The 17,504-nt window shown below is 40.0% G+C and overlaps 2 protein-coding genes across 3 annotated transcripts; one reads left to right on the top strand and one right to left on the bottom strand.

Annotated features, from left to right (window-relative positions):
• Positions 1–3,546: 3,546 nt before the first annotated feature.
• LYSET (lysosomal enzyme trafficking factor) lies at positions 3,547–5,642 on the bottom strand. Its single transcript, XM_031504920.3, has one exon. It carries the CDS (start codon positions 5,640–5,642, stop codon positions 5,247–5,249), a length of 396 nt encoding a protein of 131 aa, XP_031360780.1. The 3' UTR covers positions 3,547–5,246.
• Positions 5,643–5,653: 11 nt separating this feature from the next.
• Positions 5,654–9,100, top strand: LOC146767391 (uncharacterized). Of its 2 annotated transcripts, none has more exons than XR_014956078.1 (2): positions 5,654–8,894; positions 9,053–9,100. XR_014956078.1 is itself a non-coding variant. In XM_085582304.1 (2 exons), the coding sequence occupies exon 1, from the start codon at positions 7,363–7,365 to the stop codon at positions 7,879–7,881; it is 519 nt and encodes a 172-aa protein (XP_085438430.1). In that variant the 5' UTR covers positions 5,654–7,362; the 3' UTR covers positions 7,882–7,919; positions 9,053–9,100. The 2 variants fall into 2 exon arrangements, 1 of the variants encoding a protein (XP_085438430.1); XM_085582304.1 differs by having other exon boundaries at positions 5,654–7,919.
• The last annotated feature ends 8,404 nt before the right edge of the window (positions 9,101–17,504 follow it).

Genomic DNA, 17,504 nt, shown 5'->3' with positions numbered 1-17,504 from the left:
CCATAGAGCCTAAAGCCTAAGAATGTTCTCTAGCAGGTTTCACAGTATACATTCAGACAGTTAAAAAGCATTTTGAGGGGTTATTTTTATTTTCTTATGTTCTCCTGGCACAGTTTGTTGATATAATTATGGAAACTGAGCAACTCTTGAGACTTACATATATAAGACGAAGTATGGAAATAAATTAACTTTTATGAGGACAAAATTGTCTGCATGCGTTTGAAATGCAGGGAGGAGCCAGAAATGATGTCCAGTAAATGTGTCCTTTGGCATTTATGTACTCAGATAGTCTAAGATACTCTGTTGGCAGATGGAATAGAGGCATAACTGAAAAGACTAACTCGGGTTGTACACCTATTTTCCCTTTTCCTCCAGATAAACCTTCCAGAAGTGGTTATAAACTGTGTAATGGCTGAAAAGTAACATTTAACATTAGGCAAGAATTTGTGGCCCTTACCTATAAGCAGTGTAAACAGTCCACTGGCATGCCATGGACTGAAAATGTTTGGTCTAAAGCAACAGACCCTAACTTAGCACAGGAGTAAGTGCAGGTAACATTCCAGTAATGACATGCTTCTTTTTTTTCTGTCAGCCTGGACACAGGAACATGCTGCACCTGAGCTCCAGATAATACCAATGAGCATTGAATCAAAAACTAACACTCAAATTTCTGCCTTTCAAGAATCCTTGCTAGTCCTTGTAGCTACCAAAAATTGTAGCTACTGAAACTTTCAAATGACAAAGAGCACTGGAGCTTCAGGGGACTTTATGCAAGTCAAAGTTGTAGGTTTGCTTGTGGCAAAAATGCCCTAACTCAACAGATTTCATTTTTCTGAGAACTACTGCAAGGTCACCAGGCACAGGAAGCTTTAGTGTGATGTGGTTCCCTACCCTCCCAATCCCCTACAGCTGTCTTCTGAATCCCATCTGGGGAGCCCCTAAGTCAACTGTGGCCCTGAATTTCAGGCAGAGGAAGCAAGTCTCAATGGAAAAAAAGATGCTGTATTCTTCACCTCAGAGAGATGTAGTGCTTTTGTACCTAACCAACCTTCAAGGGGATGCAGAATAAGCTCAGTACACCACATCTGCACTGTTCGGTCCAGTCTGTATGTCTTACAAACAACTTGGTTTTACTGGCCCAAGAGGGCTCAATGGATTTCCTCACTAAAATAAAGGGGGGAATGCTGTTATGTTTGTATGGAATTAAAAGAGCTGATGTGATACTAAATTCTTGGTAGTATTACATGACAACCAACTACTGTTACTAGTTACAAAACATTACAACAAAAACGTCAAAGCATGTCTCCTTCACAAAGCTTGGGATTATATGATGTACTCTACTGTTACTGTTTTGAAATACTGAACTGCTGGTTCACAAAATTTGGGGCTTAATTCATGAAGGAATTTAACAGGTTGCATGGTTCTGTGTTAAAAAAAAAAAAATCTTTAAGTCTCAAGTATGCAAGGTACTCAGATAGTTCTGTGAGGGAGAGGAGGTAATCCCATTATGCCCAGTAACTGGGGCATTGTCTAAAAGTGCAGTACCTTTCCTATCTCCCAGGAGAGGGATCCACAGTCACCATTTTCATTAAAGGATTTGAATGACATTCACCCATGTCAGCCCATTTAATTCCCACTTGTTCCATCTTAAAAGGTTACTTATCCACAAGCTATTATGAGTATCAGAGCTCTGTTAAAATACCCAGTAGTCTGGCAGCTGGGACATCATGGGGCCTGACTTGTGGGGACTAGGTGGGCCCTGAGGACCAAGCTGAGCAGAAGTACCTTCTTATGGCTGTAGCATGTTCTTTCTTCCCAGAAGAAACTTGCACCATAAGGGTATCTTTAAGGAGAGCTAAGATAAATCTGTTCTTAAAATTTAACTACATGATGAAACTATTAAACTGCTTTTGTGTATTAGTTCATTTCTTAAAAGTGATTCTCATCAAAGACTGTGACATAAAAAGTAGGATTTTTAAAAACTAGTAAGAGAAACTAGAGAGTATCCTTTTAAGAAAACAATGGACCAGACAAGAGAAAATAAGGAGAGTTAATATGTAATACATTGCAACAACTGGAACATTTTGTTCCAGGGGTAAGTCAACCCTCAAATTTTTATTTTAAAAAGGAATCAAATTTGCAGTCCTACTTTGCTGCTGGAAAAAACATGTCATAAGGAACAATTTTATTGTAACTTACTTTTGTCCAAGTTTGAAGGGCTGCAGCCTCATGTTATGCTCTTCATTGGACCTGCTCCCCCATGGCAGGAAGCGAAGAACAAGCTCAGTAGCACTTAAAAATACGTGGCAGACACATTCCTGATATGGGAAGGGACTGTCAGGCAAAGGTCAAGCAGCTAAAGAAACTAACACTGAGACCGCTCAGTGATGTTCAAGCAGTCTGACAGTGCTTTATCTTGTGACACAAATGAATAAAAAGAAATCCAGGGTAAATGGCATACAGATGATCATTAATCACCTTTGCATTACAGCTACTCACTTTGTTGGCAGAACATTAAAGCTCAGAATGTTGCAAAACTTCAAGCTTGATTATCCCAAAAGTTTGTAGATGATGTCATTTTGTTACAAGCAGGTCTTTGGTGACTCAGATAATCAGTCTTGGTAATACCTATAAATTTTCAGAATAATCAAGCTGAAAGGTATTTCACTACTTGTATTTAATACTACAGTAAAAATCAATTTATCATTAATTTTTATAGTCTTTCCTTTATTTACCCTGTCGGTAAAATTTCACCTGTTGATGTTCCCCTGGTGTCAAAAATGCTGGAAGCACCAGCAGAGTTAACTTAGCTCTTCTCCTACTCCCATTGTCTAATATTTGTATACACTATGCTAATAATTCTCCATTGCTGCTTTCCACTTCAAGCTCAAATCCCCACACACATAGCATTTCCTTGAATTAGACTGTGTGTTCTTGTGTAGTTAGTTGCAAAGCACATGCCTGTCAACAGCTGGAATCCAAATGGAATCCAAAGCTAGGCTTCTGATGGAAAAGTCTATGAACACGAGTCTCCATTCTGCAGGTCCCTGCCCAACACATGCTCCACATCCAGACAGCTTGAGTCATCCCACCAGGCCTGCCAGTGAGTTTGCTAAGGGTCACATGCATGCATGACAGAAAATTAGGTAGTTCTTACTATCATTTTCTATTTTTATGCTTCCTCTTATGCGCTTGGCTCTTTAAATAATTCAATCTGTATACAATGTTTAGTTTGCATAACTGTTCAGTTTAAAACTACAGCATCAAGTTTAAAACAGTCCAGCCAGAGGTACCTCTCTTACACAAAAGTAAAGAAGGGGATTCGGTTTCATCCAGCGAGCCCCAAAATTTCAGGCTACAAACAAGAAATTAGGGCACAGAGCATAAGAGGACAACAAAAGATGAACTGAACACCACACACCGAGGGAAGGACATGAGCACAGGCTACAGAAACTTGACAGGCAGCAATGCTGTCTGGCACCAAACACACAAAACCCCACTAAACCAAAAACAAGTAACAGAAATGAGAAGCTATTGGTAAGTATCTGCATTAATAGACTTGTGTTTATAAACATTGAAAAGTTTTTATTTTATAGATAAATAGCATGGTGATTTTCAAAGTTGAGAAACAACACAACTTAAAAAGCTCTGACTCCCCAAGACACTAACTACTCATCAGAGTTTATAATTTACTCTTACTCCAGCACACTAAGATGGCAGCTTCCTCCTTTTCATATTGCACTTAGAACTCAAACCCTTCTTACAAAGGCTACATTGTTTTCAGGTCCTAGCACCAATGCTGACAATTGAACCAGTGTCTCAAAGTATCTCCAAGTGCAAACAGAAAGTTTCAGGTGTTGGAACTTCCAGGCTTAAACACAGCAACAGTGAAAATAGTGTTCTCTTTCCAAAGCAAGAGAAAGACAGCACTCTCCAGGATTCCCTTAATGCAGTCAGAAAATGATTAGCATTTGTGATGATTAGGTATGGACAATCACATACAGTTGAAGTTACAGTCAAGGAGATCAGCTCATAATTCTTTTGAGAAGTGTATTTTGCACTGTTTCCATATTTGTTATTTCCATCATGGCTGGGACAAAAATTTAGTTCTCAGAAGAAACAAAAATGGACAGAGAGAAAGGATAGATTCAGTCTTATTCAAAATATGCTATTCCAAAATAGCACTGAAAAATAGAGGTTGAAACTATGGCAAAGAAATCTCCATGGAATTTCAGTATGACTGAAGAAATTTGCATTCATTACAAGAATGATAAGAAGGTACCTTACTTTGAATTTCTGGAAGAAACATGATTATCTGTCTTACAACCTGTTAGTTGCATCCCCCAACCAGTTAACTTTCCCAAATTCAAAGCTTTTTCTACTATAGCCGTTCTCTTGGAACACGGTTTTGCATGACGTCTGGAGTGAAATTAGAATGGTCATAAATTTCAGTAACTTATAATTTTATCAAGCAAGATGATAGGAGAAGGAAACACAAAAATTTTTGTGCAGACTACAGGCCAATGCCAGCACAGGCTACTTTTGATGTCATACGAACAGTTTAAAACATCAAGCTCCAGACCTGTGCCACTCCTCACTGCCTGCCTACTACAGTGTGGGACTGTTGTGACTGAAAACAAGTAGGCTACCACAGAAAAAAAATGTACTTTTTCCCTTTAATGGTTTGCACAAACTTTATTCTTTGCTTCCTGTTTTTGTATTGAAACTCGTTTTTAAAAAATTCATTAAAAACAGCACTGATGTAGATAATAAAAAAAAAAAAAGAAAAAGCAAAGAATTGTGTAAGTGCAGCTTTTATAATCACATTCTTAATCTCTTTTTTCCTTTTACATTTACCACAAAAGAAGTATCTTTTCATTGATTTCACTCCAAGGGAAAACATAGGAAATCACTTTTTTGCACAGAGGAGTGAAGTTGTGGACCAGAAACTTGTTTCCCCACAGCACCTTTCAGATGGAGAGTTGCAATTTTGCATCTTTAAGGCAAAATGATGAATACTTCCATCACATGTCACACAGGTCTCTTCCACTCTGGCCACTCGATAGATCCATAATTAAAAACCTTTGTAGTTACTCGTTTGTTTTAAATAGAAAACAGTCTCTCTCTTCATTGCTTATCAGTTTGACAGAAAAGGCTCTTTCCGGCCTTCACTCAGAACTTCAGTCTTGTGATTAGATCAATGATATGCAATTGCTTCAAATCAGCAACAGAAACTAGAAGTTGAGCTAAGTATCAATTAGTTGTAATCTACTGATCTGATTAGAGGCCTTCACAAATGTTTGGTGACGATTGCAAATAACAGCCAAGCAGATAGGAATGATGCAATACCCAACAGTTTTGGGGTCAGCTCTTGTACAGGAATAGAGGAACAAGAACATCTGTAAGTATGGTATTAAAAATATTATCGTCCACAGCCAAAACGGCAAGGATAGCAGTCGTACTTTTAAGGAGTGTGTCCATGTGCTTCCTTCCTGTGGTTCCTTGGGGTGTTGCTGAATGTGCTCCAGTGCTAGTTTGTTGTAAGTCTCATTGATTTCAAAGACGTAATAAAAAGCTGCAGCACTTGCTAACAAGTACAGCCCGACACCAATCCAGCCCATCCTCTGGCGGAAGTTCATCATTCTCCATGCTCTGCACCTGAAACAAAAGGTGACACAAACATTCAGTACAGCTTGGAAAGAGGGAATAGATGAACCTTGGTTTTCATAAGTTAACTTTCTATAACTTTTCATTACACATTAGTTAAAACACGTACATCAGTTTCTGAAGACCTGAAGTTTTCTCTACATCATAGAAAAGCATTACTCTGCCAGCAACAGGTTAATGGCAACAACATAAGAAGCTCCACTGATGGCTCTGGATAGCTTAGGGCCTGCTGGCTATCAGGATATGCCTGCCTTAAGTCAGGTACTCGGGGAATAAAACAAAAGTCATCAACTGGGTAACTTACTTACCCCATCTGCCCTCAATGTCTCTAGACATAGAGATAATATAAGATTTTCTATAAATATGTAAAGTTTGGAAAGTTCTTTGATGCCTGCAAGACAAACATGGTGCAACATCCACTTGTATTAAGCTGTAGCTGAGTGCCCATTTATGAACCACAGAAAGGGGTGTTTCCAATTTGAACATGAGGTTCAAGGGTTAGTCTGTACTGAAGGTATGTACGTGCACAAATTATTGGAGCCCCACAGACACTATTGGACTCAATTTGAGCTGCTTCAAATCTCCAGCTGGCTGCGTGGGTCTAGGTGACTGGAAACACTCTTCAAACCAGTCATAAACACTTCAGCTGAAGTACCTCCACACAAATGAAATCATCACCTCTTCCCCTCCAAACAGCCCTTGCACAGGGGAGGGAGAAACACTGCTTCACTGCACCTGATTAGGGTTCTCAAAAAAAATGCTTTTTCAGACCTCTAGGCTTTTACCTTTCATACCTTTTCCTACAAAGGGGTGAAATCCACCTATGTAGTGCTGTTTTAAGAAAACATATCAGGACTTTAAAATATCAGGCAGAAATGCTTATTAAAAATGAATTATGCATAGGAAACAGTAACAATTCATGGAAGCATTAGAAAATTTACCATAAATGACAGAAAATCATTACACCATTCTAAAACATCCTTTCTGAGCCAGACTAATCTGCCAGTTTCGTTGGCAATCCTACTTCCTCGTTTTACATAAGAAAGATACCCTCAATTCTGACATGCCAGAATCTGATCAAGGCAGCCCTAGAGAAATTGTTCTGGCCCTAAGACTCCTGCATTCATGGTGGCCAAAAGAATCACACATACAGGAACATAAATACCAGAGAAGGAACAGTAAATACCCGGAAAGAACAGTAAATACTTGAGAGAGCTATTGCAGACTTAAGTAATGCCAACTTCTCGTTCAGCTGATCCTCCTATATAACTCAATTGCACGTTTCCCCTTATTACCCGAGTCAATACATTTAATGAGACAACTGAAAAAATATTGAAAATAACTGTTAATCTACAGGGTGAGAACTTGAACCCCAAGTCTTCGTTTACCCGCTAAATAAGCCGCTGGCTGTTTTTCCTAGCAGTTCGGTATATCCGAGCTGGCTCACGAGTTGTCGCCTTCGAGGAAAATAAACCGTCACAAGGTATGTAGGTACCGAAAACACAAACACTATCAAAACAGCAACAGATTTAAGAAGGTAAACATCAGCGCGCTTTGACCCTGCCCTTGAGCAGCAGCCAGAAGAGGAGCCTTAGCTCCCGGTTATATCGAAAGGGGCGGAGGTAACAGGGTCTTCTCATTGTTATTCTCCGTTCTCAGACCCAAGTCCAGTGGCAGCTTTTGGGCACACCCGCGATGGCTCCCGGAGCCCTTCATCCCACCGGGGCTCTCGTCCGGCGACCCGCCGCGCTCACTGCCCGCCGGACCCGCACTCCGGGCGAGACGCGCTTCGCCACCACGGGTCCTTCTCGGCGCCGGCAGCTACTTACCTTCCTCCGGCGGAGAAGGAGGGAGCGGGAGGGCGGCGGCGGGCGGCCCGCTCCCCTCAGCCCGCGCCGCGGCGCCGGGAGGCGGCGAGTCCCGCGGGCCCGCCCCGCTGCCCGCCCGCCGCCATGGCCGCCCGCCGGCACCGCCACTTCCGGCACGGGCCGACGGCTGCCGGGGCGCGCGGCCGCATCCGGGGCGGGCGCCTTGGCCGGCGGCCATCTTGGCTCGGGCGCGCGCCCCTCTGCGGCCGGTGTGGCCGCGCCCAAAATGGCGGCGCCGCCCTCAGGGGGCGTTCGGCTCCTCCGCGGGGGACAGACCCGCGGCGTGGTGTGCTGGCACGGTGGAAGTGACAACAAAGATTACCAAGGAAGTTACAATGGAGACTGAAACAGGCCGGCAAATGGCAAACGTGTAGTCCAACCCCAGTGTATGCTTATGCATAAACATGACGTAGTGGATTATTTCTATTAAATTAAATTATCAGGAGATATTATATGCTTATTATCCCATGACAACGGGGGTTAGGATCAGGTGATCTTTAAGGTCCATAGGTTTCTATGATCTACTGGGGAAAAGCTTTTAATGATGCTAAAAGATGGTTTAAATTGACAGCAAAATGATACGGTCAGGTGCATGCTATTCAATGGTGGTGATGATTTTGGGAGAGTTTGTGCCGAACATGTTTGCCTGAATTAATGAACTGTGACGTGAGGTCTTTGCCAAACTGCATCATGTCACATATGAAGTGACACCAGTTACTAAATTGTATCCTCAAGTCATGAGAAAACTATCCTTTCTTATTCAGAAAGCACCAGTGGCCACAATTCGCTCTCATGCAGCTGTCATTAAGAGGGAGGCTAAAAAAGGATTTTAAAATGAATGCCCAATAAGAAATGAAAGACGCTAAAGCAATGTCCTTTCTTTGTTTATCTCTAAATACATAGGATCTTCTGCCAATTTTCTTGGGGATGTAGTAGGTGCATGTGACACAGTATATAAGAGCTGCTAAATCACATGTGTGGTGACTTATCCTATGTTTGGTGTTTCAATGAAAAGCGTCAGAAGCTAATGTTTTGGATTGTAGTTGACAGCTGATGAAAAAATGCACAGAGCTGCAGATAGCAGTAGAGAAAAGGGACACTTGAGAGCCCAAAAGAGTCAGAAATACAAATCCTCTGTCATGGAGCAACTTTAAATTAAGTCGTACCGTTTTGGGTTTTGTTTTTTGTTTTGTTTTGGTGGTGTTGTTGGTTGGTTGGAGATTTTTGTTTTGTTTGTTTGTGTGTAGGGTTTTGTTGTTGTTTTATTATTATTATTATTATTATTACCTTAATGCTCATTGAAGGCCCAAAAGTGACACAAGATGGCGCCCAGAACCACAGAGCCACCCTGACTCCCAGGTCAGAGATTTTACACTTCAGTTGAATGAAAATTTCATTATCTTTCCTGAAGTTTAAATAAACCATTAGTGTAGTTCTGATAACAGATGTAGATATGAATAGCTAATTATCCCTGGGACACTTCTCTCAACTAAATGCCATTCTTTCATTTCTTTCAGGTGGTGAGGTCCCTGTTGATCTAAAAGTGAATAAAGCTCCTGTGTGGCTGACAGACCTTCCACTCAAGCATGTCTATATTGCATTTTCTTATATTGAGGTTAGAGGTAATGATGAACCAGTTTATTTTAAAATACCAACCTAGATGTCAAAGATAATGTTTCCAGTATGAATTAGTATGTGACTGTGCAAATGTATGGCTTGGCAGTGGATACATGTGCTAAGTGCAAAGCCTGCATTTGCACTTAAAATTCTGAAGAAAAATCAGTGAAATGTGGACCTTATTCCTGCTTAAGAAGCCTGGCTTTTCACTGAATGGTTGGAGTTGGAAAGAGAGGATGGCTTAGGATTTAACCTGCTTGTAAATCAGGTGGGTTAAAAGACTCAATCAAGGGTCTTTTGTGATGAACATAGAGCCTGAGATTTTGGCTATAAAGAGAAGGACCTAAAAATTTTGAAGAGTTATAACAATCACAAGCTGCGTTTGAAAGCTAAGGCATAACACCAGACAGAGTGATTTGTAGTATATTTGGGCTAGATTTCAATCTGCATAAATTTCAGTGTTATGCTTAATTTCTGCCATAGTAAAGGAAGGGACAGAACAAATAACTGAGGGTTTGTTAGTTGGTTAATTTTAGCAGCAGCCTATGAGGGGGGAGGGAATAATACCAAAATTAGTAGAACAAGAAGCAACTGTTCTTAGCTTTAGGCAAATTCCAGTCACAAGTGCTGGTAAAATGAGGGGAAAGAAGTCATAACTCTGCATATTGAAATGAGAACATACACCTGGTGAGACTCAAAATGGTAATATTCAGCTTGGGAAAACCAAAGGAGAAGATAGAAGTCTGCTGAATCCAAAGGAAATAATATTTAATGAACAAAATCAGAGAATTAAAAATGGGATTTTGTAGCATTAAAAAAGAAGTGTTTGACCTAGTTTTCACATGCAATGTATTTTTACAGAAATATTTGGTTTATTTTGAAGGTAAAGCAGAAAAACAATGGAACAGCAAGAGCTGGCTGCTCCACAGAGGGCAAAAGCCAAGCATAATAACACAGACCAGAGCCTCACTGCCCAAGCCCAGTCCCACAGAGCCTGAGCAAGGCAAGCAGGGAGCACTGGATTCAGCCAGGAGTACAGAGCATCAGACAAGTAACAAGGCAGGTCCAAAGTCAAGATGTGAAGGCAGCCCATAGGCTAGGGTCAGATCCAGTGAGAACGAGGGTCAGACATCACCTAGCAATTGCCATGAAGGTCCATACTGATAAGAAAAGACTGAGGTCAAGCTAGGAAGTCAGTCTGTGACTCCAAATCCAAATAAATATGGCTTGGCACAGTCATGGCTGATCTGTGGACACATACTGATACAGGTCAGGCATGAACTGAAAGCACCGGGCTTAGATAAACTGCGGCTCCTGAGCCCATGGGAGGGGTCAGGGGAGGATTGTTTGGGCTATTAAGATCTGTTAGGGTGCTCAGGATCCTAACAAACAACATATGAAAAATGAGGGTTGACAAGAGGAATCAGAAGGGTTAGTTGTAATCATTAAGTCAAACAAAGTTTTCATAACTCAGTTTTAATATAAAGTCTTTCCTAGGCTTAGATGTTGGCCAAAATAGAAATACAAAGGTAAAATACCTGAGATGATTACAAAACCAGAAGTAGTTGGTCTTCTAAATGGAAGGCAGAAGCTGAAAGACAAAATGCATCTTGCATCCTTTTGGGTGAATATTATGTTTATATTTAGCAGAGTCATAGTAGGTTCTCACTGACAAGTCATGAAGAAGTGAGAATCTAATAACAGAGACATTTCTGTCAAGATGATGTTTGCTTTCCACTTGCAGGACACTGATTTTTGATTCATCTAGAACATCACATTCCTGGATCTTTTCCTTCTTAATCCTAACTCTAAACCTAACTTTTGGCTAGAAAACTGGGATCCTTACAGACTGCATATATGTTGGGATTCCAGTGAGAAAACTCACGTGAATTTTTATCAGCGAGTGCATGAATGCCCAGTGTTTCTGCAACTTGTAGCAGTTTTATTTATTAGATGTAGTTACAGTGAATTTTGTAGTATCCTGTTGTGGTATAATAAGTTGTTTTTATCAGTTACTTATAATTTAGTGTGAGTCAAGAACATTAGTTTGCTTCAATTAATATGTTTTATGTTTTATGAATCTTTAGATTGTGTTTCAGAACTTTTGTTTATTCTGAAAATAAGGCTATGATCTTCTGATTCCCTTTTTTCCTTGGGAGGTTGTTTTGTCTGTACTGCTATCTTTCTTTGAACTTTTTTGTTTGAGACAGCTGTTTTCTTATAGAGTGTAGCACAATCATTTGGGAACATGCAAGAAACTTTTCTACAGGATTGAATTTTTATATTTTATATTTTTCTCATTTTAAATTGAAATAGTATATTTGCTTGGTTTGCTTGCTATATTACCCTCATGAAGAAGAGCTATTCAGTGAGCTGAATGATGGCTTTTATCACTTTTGACTTAATTTGTATACTTTGAATTTTTGGGACCTTAAATTACCTTAGTCTTAAATTCTCAGTTCCTGAAATTCTGCTTCTACCGTTTATTTTTTGGCAGCAGCCACATCTGAGTTAAGCTTCAGGCAATCATGTTATCCAGGTTCTTTGAATACCATCCATATTTTGTTCTTAGTTGTAGAAATATTTATCATCTTTCCAACAAACTATTTGATATTTACAAATGGAATAGCTATCTCATTCTCTCAAACATCCACAGTAAGCATCTGCCAAAGGAAGAATTACACACCACTACCCTTTGCCAAAGTGCAGAGTCTTTTATGAAGAAGGGCCTTGGTATTTTAGACAGAACTCTTCCCTACACTGATGCTCCTTGTTCATTATTTACCTCTGAATGTACCCCTCATGGCTGCATTGTCTGTGGTAAAACTATTACAGCAGGAAAGAGATAAAATCTTTGCTTTTACCTTCTGCTTTTCAGCCAATTACAAAGTGGCTTCAAAGTTGAGCAAGAACTGACAAAATATACGGAAAGTATATGGGCAGAGGTGTCTGGTAATGGACTATTCCTCTCCGTGGCATTTATTCAAACAGAGGATAAATACAATGTATGCAGAAGCAGTGCAGATATTGATCTTACAGCTCCAGTGATATGACCCAGCATTGTACTGGCCTTGGAGGAAAGAGAACTTTCCTGCAGAATTTTTGTCAAACCAGTTTACAGTTATAAATTGCATTTCAACAAAATCATTATTCATTAAAATTTATTGTTTTTAATTAAACCCCCACAAATAATATAAAAAACCACCCCAAGTCTAGCTGCCATTAAGCTCCTGAGAATTCTGCTTTTCTGTGTTTTCAACTTAAGTCAGCTCATATTGCCAGAAAGGAACAGTTATTAAATTTCCATGCTGAATTTGCTGCAGTCAATATGTTTGGTCATATAAACAAGTTAACTGAAAAATGACCCATGTTAAAAATAAAAACAGAATCCTTATTCTGCCCATATAGACAGTCCAAAAGAAACATCTGACCATCTCAGAGAGTGACTGCCCCATCCTCACAAAAGGAGTGATCTTTTTTAAGTTTGCACTAATTATCTCTCCTTCAGTGGTGCTTGTGTGAAACAAGTTGGTAATACCATAGAATTATTTTAAAGAGATTTATTAGTTATTGCCTCTTCTGAGATTCCCAGTTTCCAGGGTGTACCTGTCTTGCTCTAGACTGTAAACTGTATGCAGCAGGGAGTATCTATATTTAGATTTTCCAGAAACATAACTTTCTTTCACTAAACAAATAGTGAAAGATCTTAGTTCAGATCAGGCCTTTTCCCAAATTCAAAGAATCCCAACATTTTTGCATAGACCAGGATGGAGGTTTGGAGGAGGCAGACAGCATATTAAGATTTGCAGAATCTAACCTGTCAAGAACAAAAACAAAGACCAAACCAACAAAACAGCAAACCAAAACCAAACAAACAAAACCAAAAAAAACCCACCTCAAAACCCCAACAAAACCAAATCAATCAACCAAAAAGACCTTCATGTGTTTGTCTTTTAGGAACCTCTTCCCTCTACCTGTAGTTACTAACATTAAAATGTTGGTATATGCAAGAGGCATATGTGTAAGATATCCACCCATATAATGTGATAGGTTGATAGGTTCTTAGTCACAGAAATCTGCATAGATTATGAAAGAACAGAACTCATCTGAGGCAATGGGGAATCACTGTCAGAGGTAGGCTGAATGACAGAAGTACCTGATGGTTTACCCAAGCTCCAGACTTGTCAAGCACCTCGTTTCTCATTGAAGTGCTTGATGTCGGCTCAGCACGTGAACACTGTCAGTCCAACTGAGAGGCCAGTGTGAGAGGGGAGGCTTTCATACAAATGTCAGCAACTGGAAGTAAATCTTAATGCTCATCTGTAAGGAGGGCTCCTGTTGTTGTCCTGTTGTTTAGTGAAAGATAAAAGTCTGTTCATTGTAGCTGTGAAGCTTCTAAGTACTCACCTAGCCTTACACCTGAATTTGCCTTTTTCTGAAGCCCATGCTAGAGGTCTATACCAGAAATCAGCACAGAGATCCAGAATGACTCGAACATTTGAACAGAGGTATTAGCAGTAGTTGATGGCTACTCTCAAAGGGAAAATTTCAATAATTTATGAGTAAGTAAGTATTTACATTTAATTTAACAAAAGCACATTAAGCAGTATTTACAAATTTTTAAAGCAAAAGTCATTATGTTTTTTCCTTACTGCGCAGAATTTTTAAGCTGCTGCTCTGTGCAATATAAAATGAAATTTCAGTAATGCCTACTGTCATACTCTGTCATATAATTCCAAATGAATATTTAAATGTCTCCAGCTTAGCACGTTTATTACTGCATTTGTTGAAATTTTTAAAGAGGGGAAATGTCCAGATCTCCACAAAAATGTATGTTTGGTTTGCCTTACACCAACAGAATGTAAACATAGTCATCATAAAAACATGAAGGTGCTGGGAGAGTAAAGAAATACTCTGCTATGAAGCTGTAACAAGTCTAAGTACATCCAAATCATCACCTTCTCCACGTGAAAAAGTACCTGGCTTAAATTAGTGTGTCACTGTAGGTGCATTTCTGCACTGCTTTGTTTAATAGGAGTTAGAGCACCTCCATTCTAAAATGATGCCTCTACACAGTGCAGAACTGCTACCAGTTGAAGTGTTTCACCAGTGAATCCAGTGCATAAATGATGTTGCAATGGATTGTGATTTAAATCTATCCTGATCTGGGTGTTGAAGCAGAGATTACCATTTCAAGTTTTTTTCATCTTCTATTCTGTCAATCTTTTTTCACTAGCTAGAAACTGATTCTCAGGTTGTTGCAAGTTTCAAGGTGCTAGTTCTAAGTGCTCTGGCAAAACAGCCTCTGAAGCAGTGGAAAATCTTTAGCTTGGTAAAATTAGGCAGCCTGATACTTTTTTGAGTGGCCTCACACAGTGAAAGTGCTTAGAGACTTGGTTAGCCAGCACTGCACTGGTGGGTGAGAACAGCCACCCTAATCCAGGAGGATCAGAAAGATCAGTAGAACAGAAGGTGTAGATGCTCCTTCTCTGGAAATCTGCACAAATAAGGCCCCCAAAACCCCACCAATGTTAGCCAGCAATGCAAGAGTTTTGTAACAGTAGAAAAGTCTGTTAAGCTGCAAGTTCTCTTTTCCCCAGCTGTGTGGAATAATAGTAAACCAGTCATTTGGGGCTATTTTCATTGATAGCAAGTGGAGATGATTAGCAAAGAGGAGTTCAGGTTTGAGTTCTCTCAAGATTGAGTAGGTGAGATCCTTTGACAAGATCCACATGCCTATTATTCTCTCCCCCCTTCCCCCCCCCCCGCGCCCCCCCCCAATCCATCCAGGCTTCATCATCTTCAGATGTCCTACAAATTGTGGTTGGTCCTTCTGGCAGATTCTTTTGGTTTTATAGAGTAGCCAAAATCTAACCTGAAAGCACTATCAACTTCACCCTCAAGACATCTGCGCTAACTTCTAATTCTCTGGTTTATAAAACCATTTTCTTGAGAGAACTGTATAGTCCAAGTAGCTGAAAAATTACTTTAGTGCATATAACACTTTTATGACAGCTCCTTGGTACATCCTGAGGCCTCTGCCATCTAAATGGTGGCATGAGCCCTTTCCTCTGGTTTAGGGTGTTCCTCAACCTCTCTGATTTCTCCTAGCAGGCCTCCATGTGAAAAAGAATCCCACTTCATAGGCTTGGTGTAAATGGAGCAGAAATAACCACTACACAAAATGCTGAGAGTTCAAGAGGAACATTCTTCTAACTTGTCCTCCATCTAATTTCTTTAGCTTGTTTTCACAAATAAATAAAAGAGGGAGTGTGTATGTATCTGTATTAATTGCACAATTTCAAAAACAAGTACACAGACCTCTTTTGGACATTGAACTTCTGTATCTATTGGGACAGTTGTCACTTGGGTAATGGAAATTGCATTCTGATGAAGACAATAAGTACAATGTTAGCTCATCCCTTATCAAACAATGGGAATCTTCATAAGCACAGGTTAGGACAAACTTTGCATCCATGTGAAAAACTTTCTTCAGAGGTTACACCAGAAAACTGAGGCTCAAAGCAAGCAGCCTTCATCTGTTTAGTCACTAACATTCCTTCCCCCTCCAGAAGCTTTGAGAGAAGGGAAAGTCCTAAAGGGCAGCATTGGCACTTTACGTTGAACTCTAAAGGCTGCTCTTGTGCATGTGGTACATTAATATGAAGTACAGAAGTGGCCTGTTCAGAAGTACCAGGAATATTTGCTGTGATCCTGCCTATGAAAGTGTCCCTTTTAGCTGTCAGAAAAGTGACTGGGGAGCAATACCTGTGCAGACAGCTTCAAAATGACACTCTGGGATTGTAACAAGTCCCACATTCAGATGTGCTCATTGCCTAAGCTTTATTTACAGACTGTCAGACACTAAGTATGTGCGATAATAAATTTAATAGCACAGTGATACAACAAGTAATAATGGAATTTATCATCTATGCAACTACAAGTGTCTTACAGGATCTAGGCAATCTGAAATATCTGAATGCTTGTGATTCTAAATGAGCTATCTATTTCACTTTGCAAGCCTGAGCATCTAGTAAATGCTCAGAGCTATAAGCAAATAGTGTTCTCAGTTGATTTATTCCAGCTCTTTTTGATGATGGTGGTTTGGCTTGGGTTTTTTTCCATTCTCTTTGTCACTACAGCTGATTCACTCCTGTTTTCTAAAACTTGTCTCCTGAACTTCCAGTTCTTTTCTAAAGTAAAGAACCATAGAAAGTTCTTTCTACAGAAGGAACTTCAGTAGAAAGTTCTTCTTTCAGAGGGCTGCATGTAGTAGGAGGCAGAAATGGGATGTGACAGGACAGAGTATTGGTAATGTGGAGGGGATGTATATGTATAGTTTAATCTTTTTATATGAGATTGGTACTTGAGCAAGCAGGGAAAAAAAGCATCGTTTGGTTATTGAGTGTGGGGATTAGATAATGTTTCGAAATGCACTCTGAGTGGGAAAAAGCCAAGGATGGGGAATGACTGGTGGAGCAAGACAGGTTATATTCCTGCCTCCAGGAGGGTAGTAAGTAGGAGTCAAGTCAGTGCACCACTGATGCCTAAGTATGAAAGTTTTTTGAGTACAAGAGGAACAACATCTTATTCAAAGCAGGGTTTTCCCAACTGTGCCTCTAGATTATCAATCAGGAGCATCTTTAGTTAACTTCAGGATAGTTGTGGCATGTCCAAAAGAACTCTTGTCTGTCCAAGGGAACCTCATTTTGTTTTGGATTGGAGTTGTTACCAAAAGCTTTTCTACATCTTGTTGATGAAACTTGAGTTTCCTCTGTGTGTCACTGGCAAAAATGAGGCGTGTCCTTCTGCAACACCCATGTGCAGGGGACTATCAGATGGATTTGGTTGGTTTTTTTTTTTGTTTATTTGTTTGTTTTTCTTTAATACACAGAAGTTAGTTGGCTTTGGAATACTGCTGGCTTTGGCAATGCTCTTCTGCATCTATTCTTTTTGCACTGTTAAGACCATAACATACATTGTGGTAGCTTTTGAAAAAGATGGAAATTGCTGCCCTTCCCAGAGAGGGAAGCCAGTGTCTCCTGATGGGACTATATGAAATCAGCAAGCACAATGGCCTGTGAACTGTTGGTGAACTCTAAGGAAGCATTTAAACAAAACAGGAAAAGGGTCCTCAATCACTGGAGCCATGAAAAGAAAGTGCAAGTGATGGTATAGCCCACACCAGACTTGTATCTTTCCTGTTTTCTCAGTTTTAGCAGTTAAAAAGTTTCAATTGTAGCCCCAAATAACTCATGGAAGTGGAGAACCACTGGAATGAGGACATGTTCTTTAAGTCACCTTGAACACATTCTCAACAGGAGAAAAAAAGACAGATGTAAGCCAGCAAAA

Source organism: Lonchura striata, chromosome 5, assembly GCF_050655825.1.
Source record: "Lonchura striata isolate lonStrDom1 chromosome 5, ASM5065582v1, whole genome shotgun sequence".
In the NCBI taxonomy this organism is placed as follows: domain Eukaryota; kingdom Metazoa; phylum Chordata; class Aves; order Passeriformes; family Estrildidae; genus Lonchura; species Lonchura striata.
This window is presented reverse-complemented; position numbering and strand designations above follow the sequence as displayed.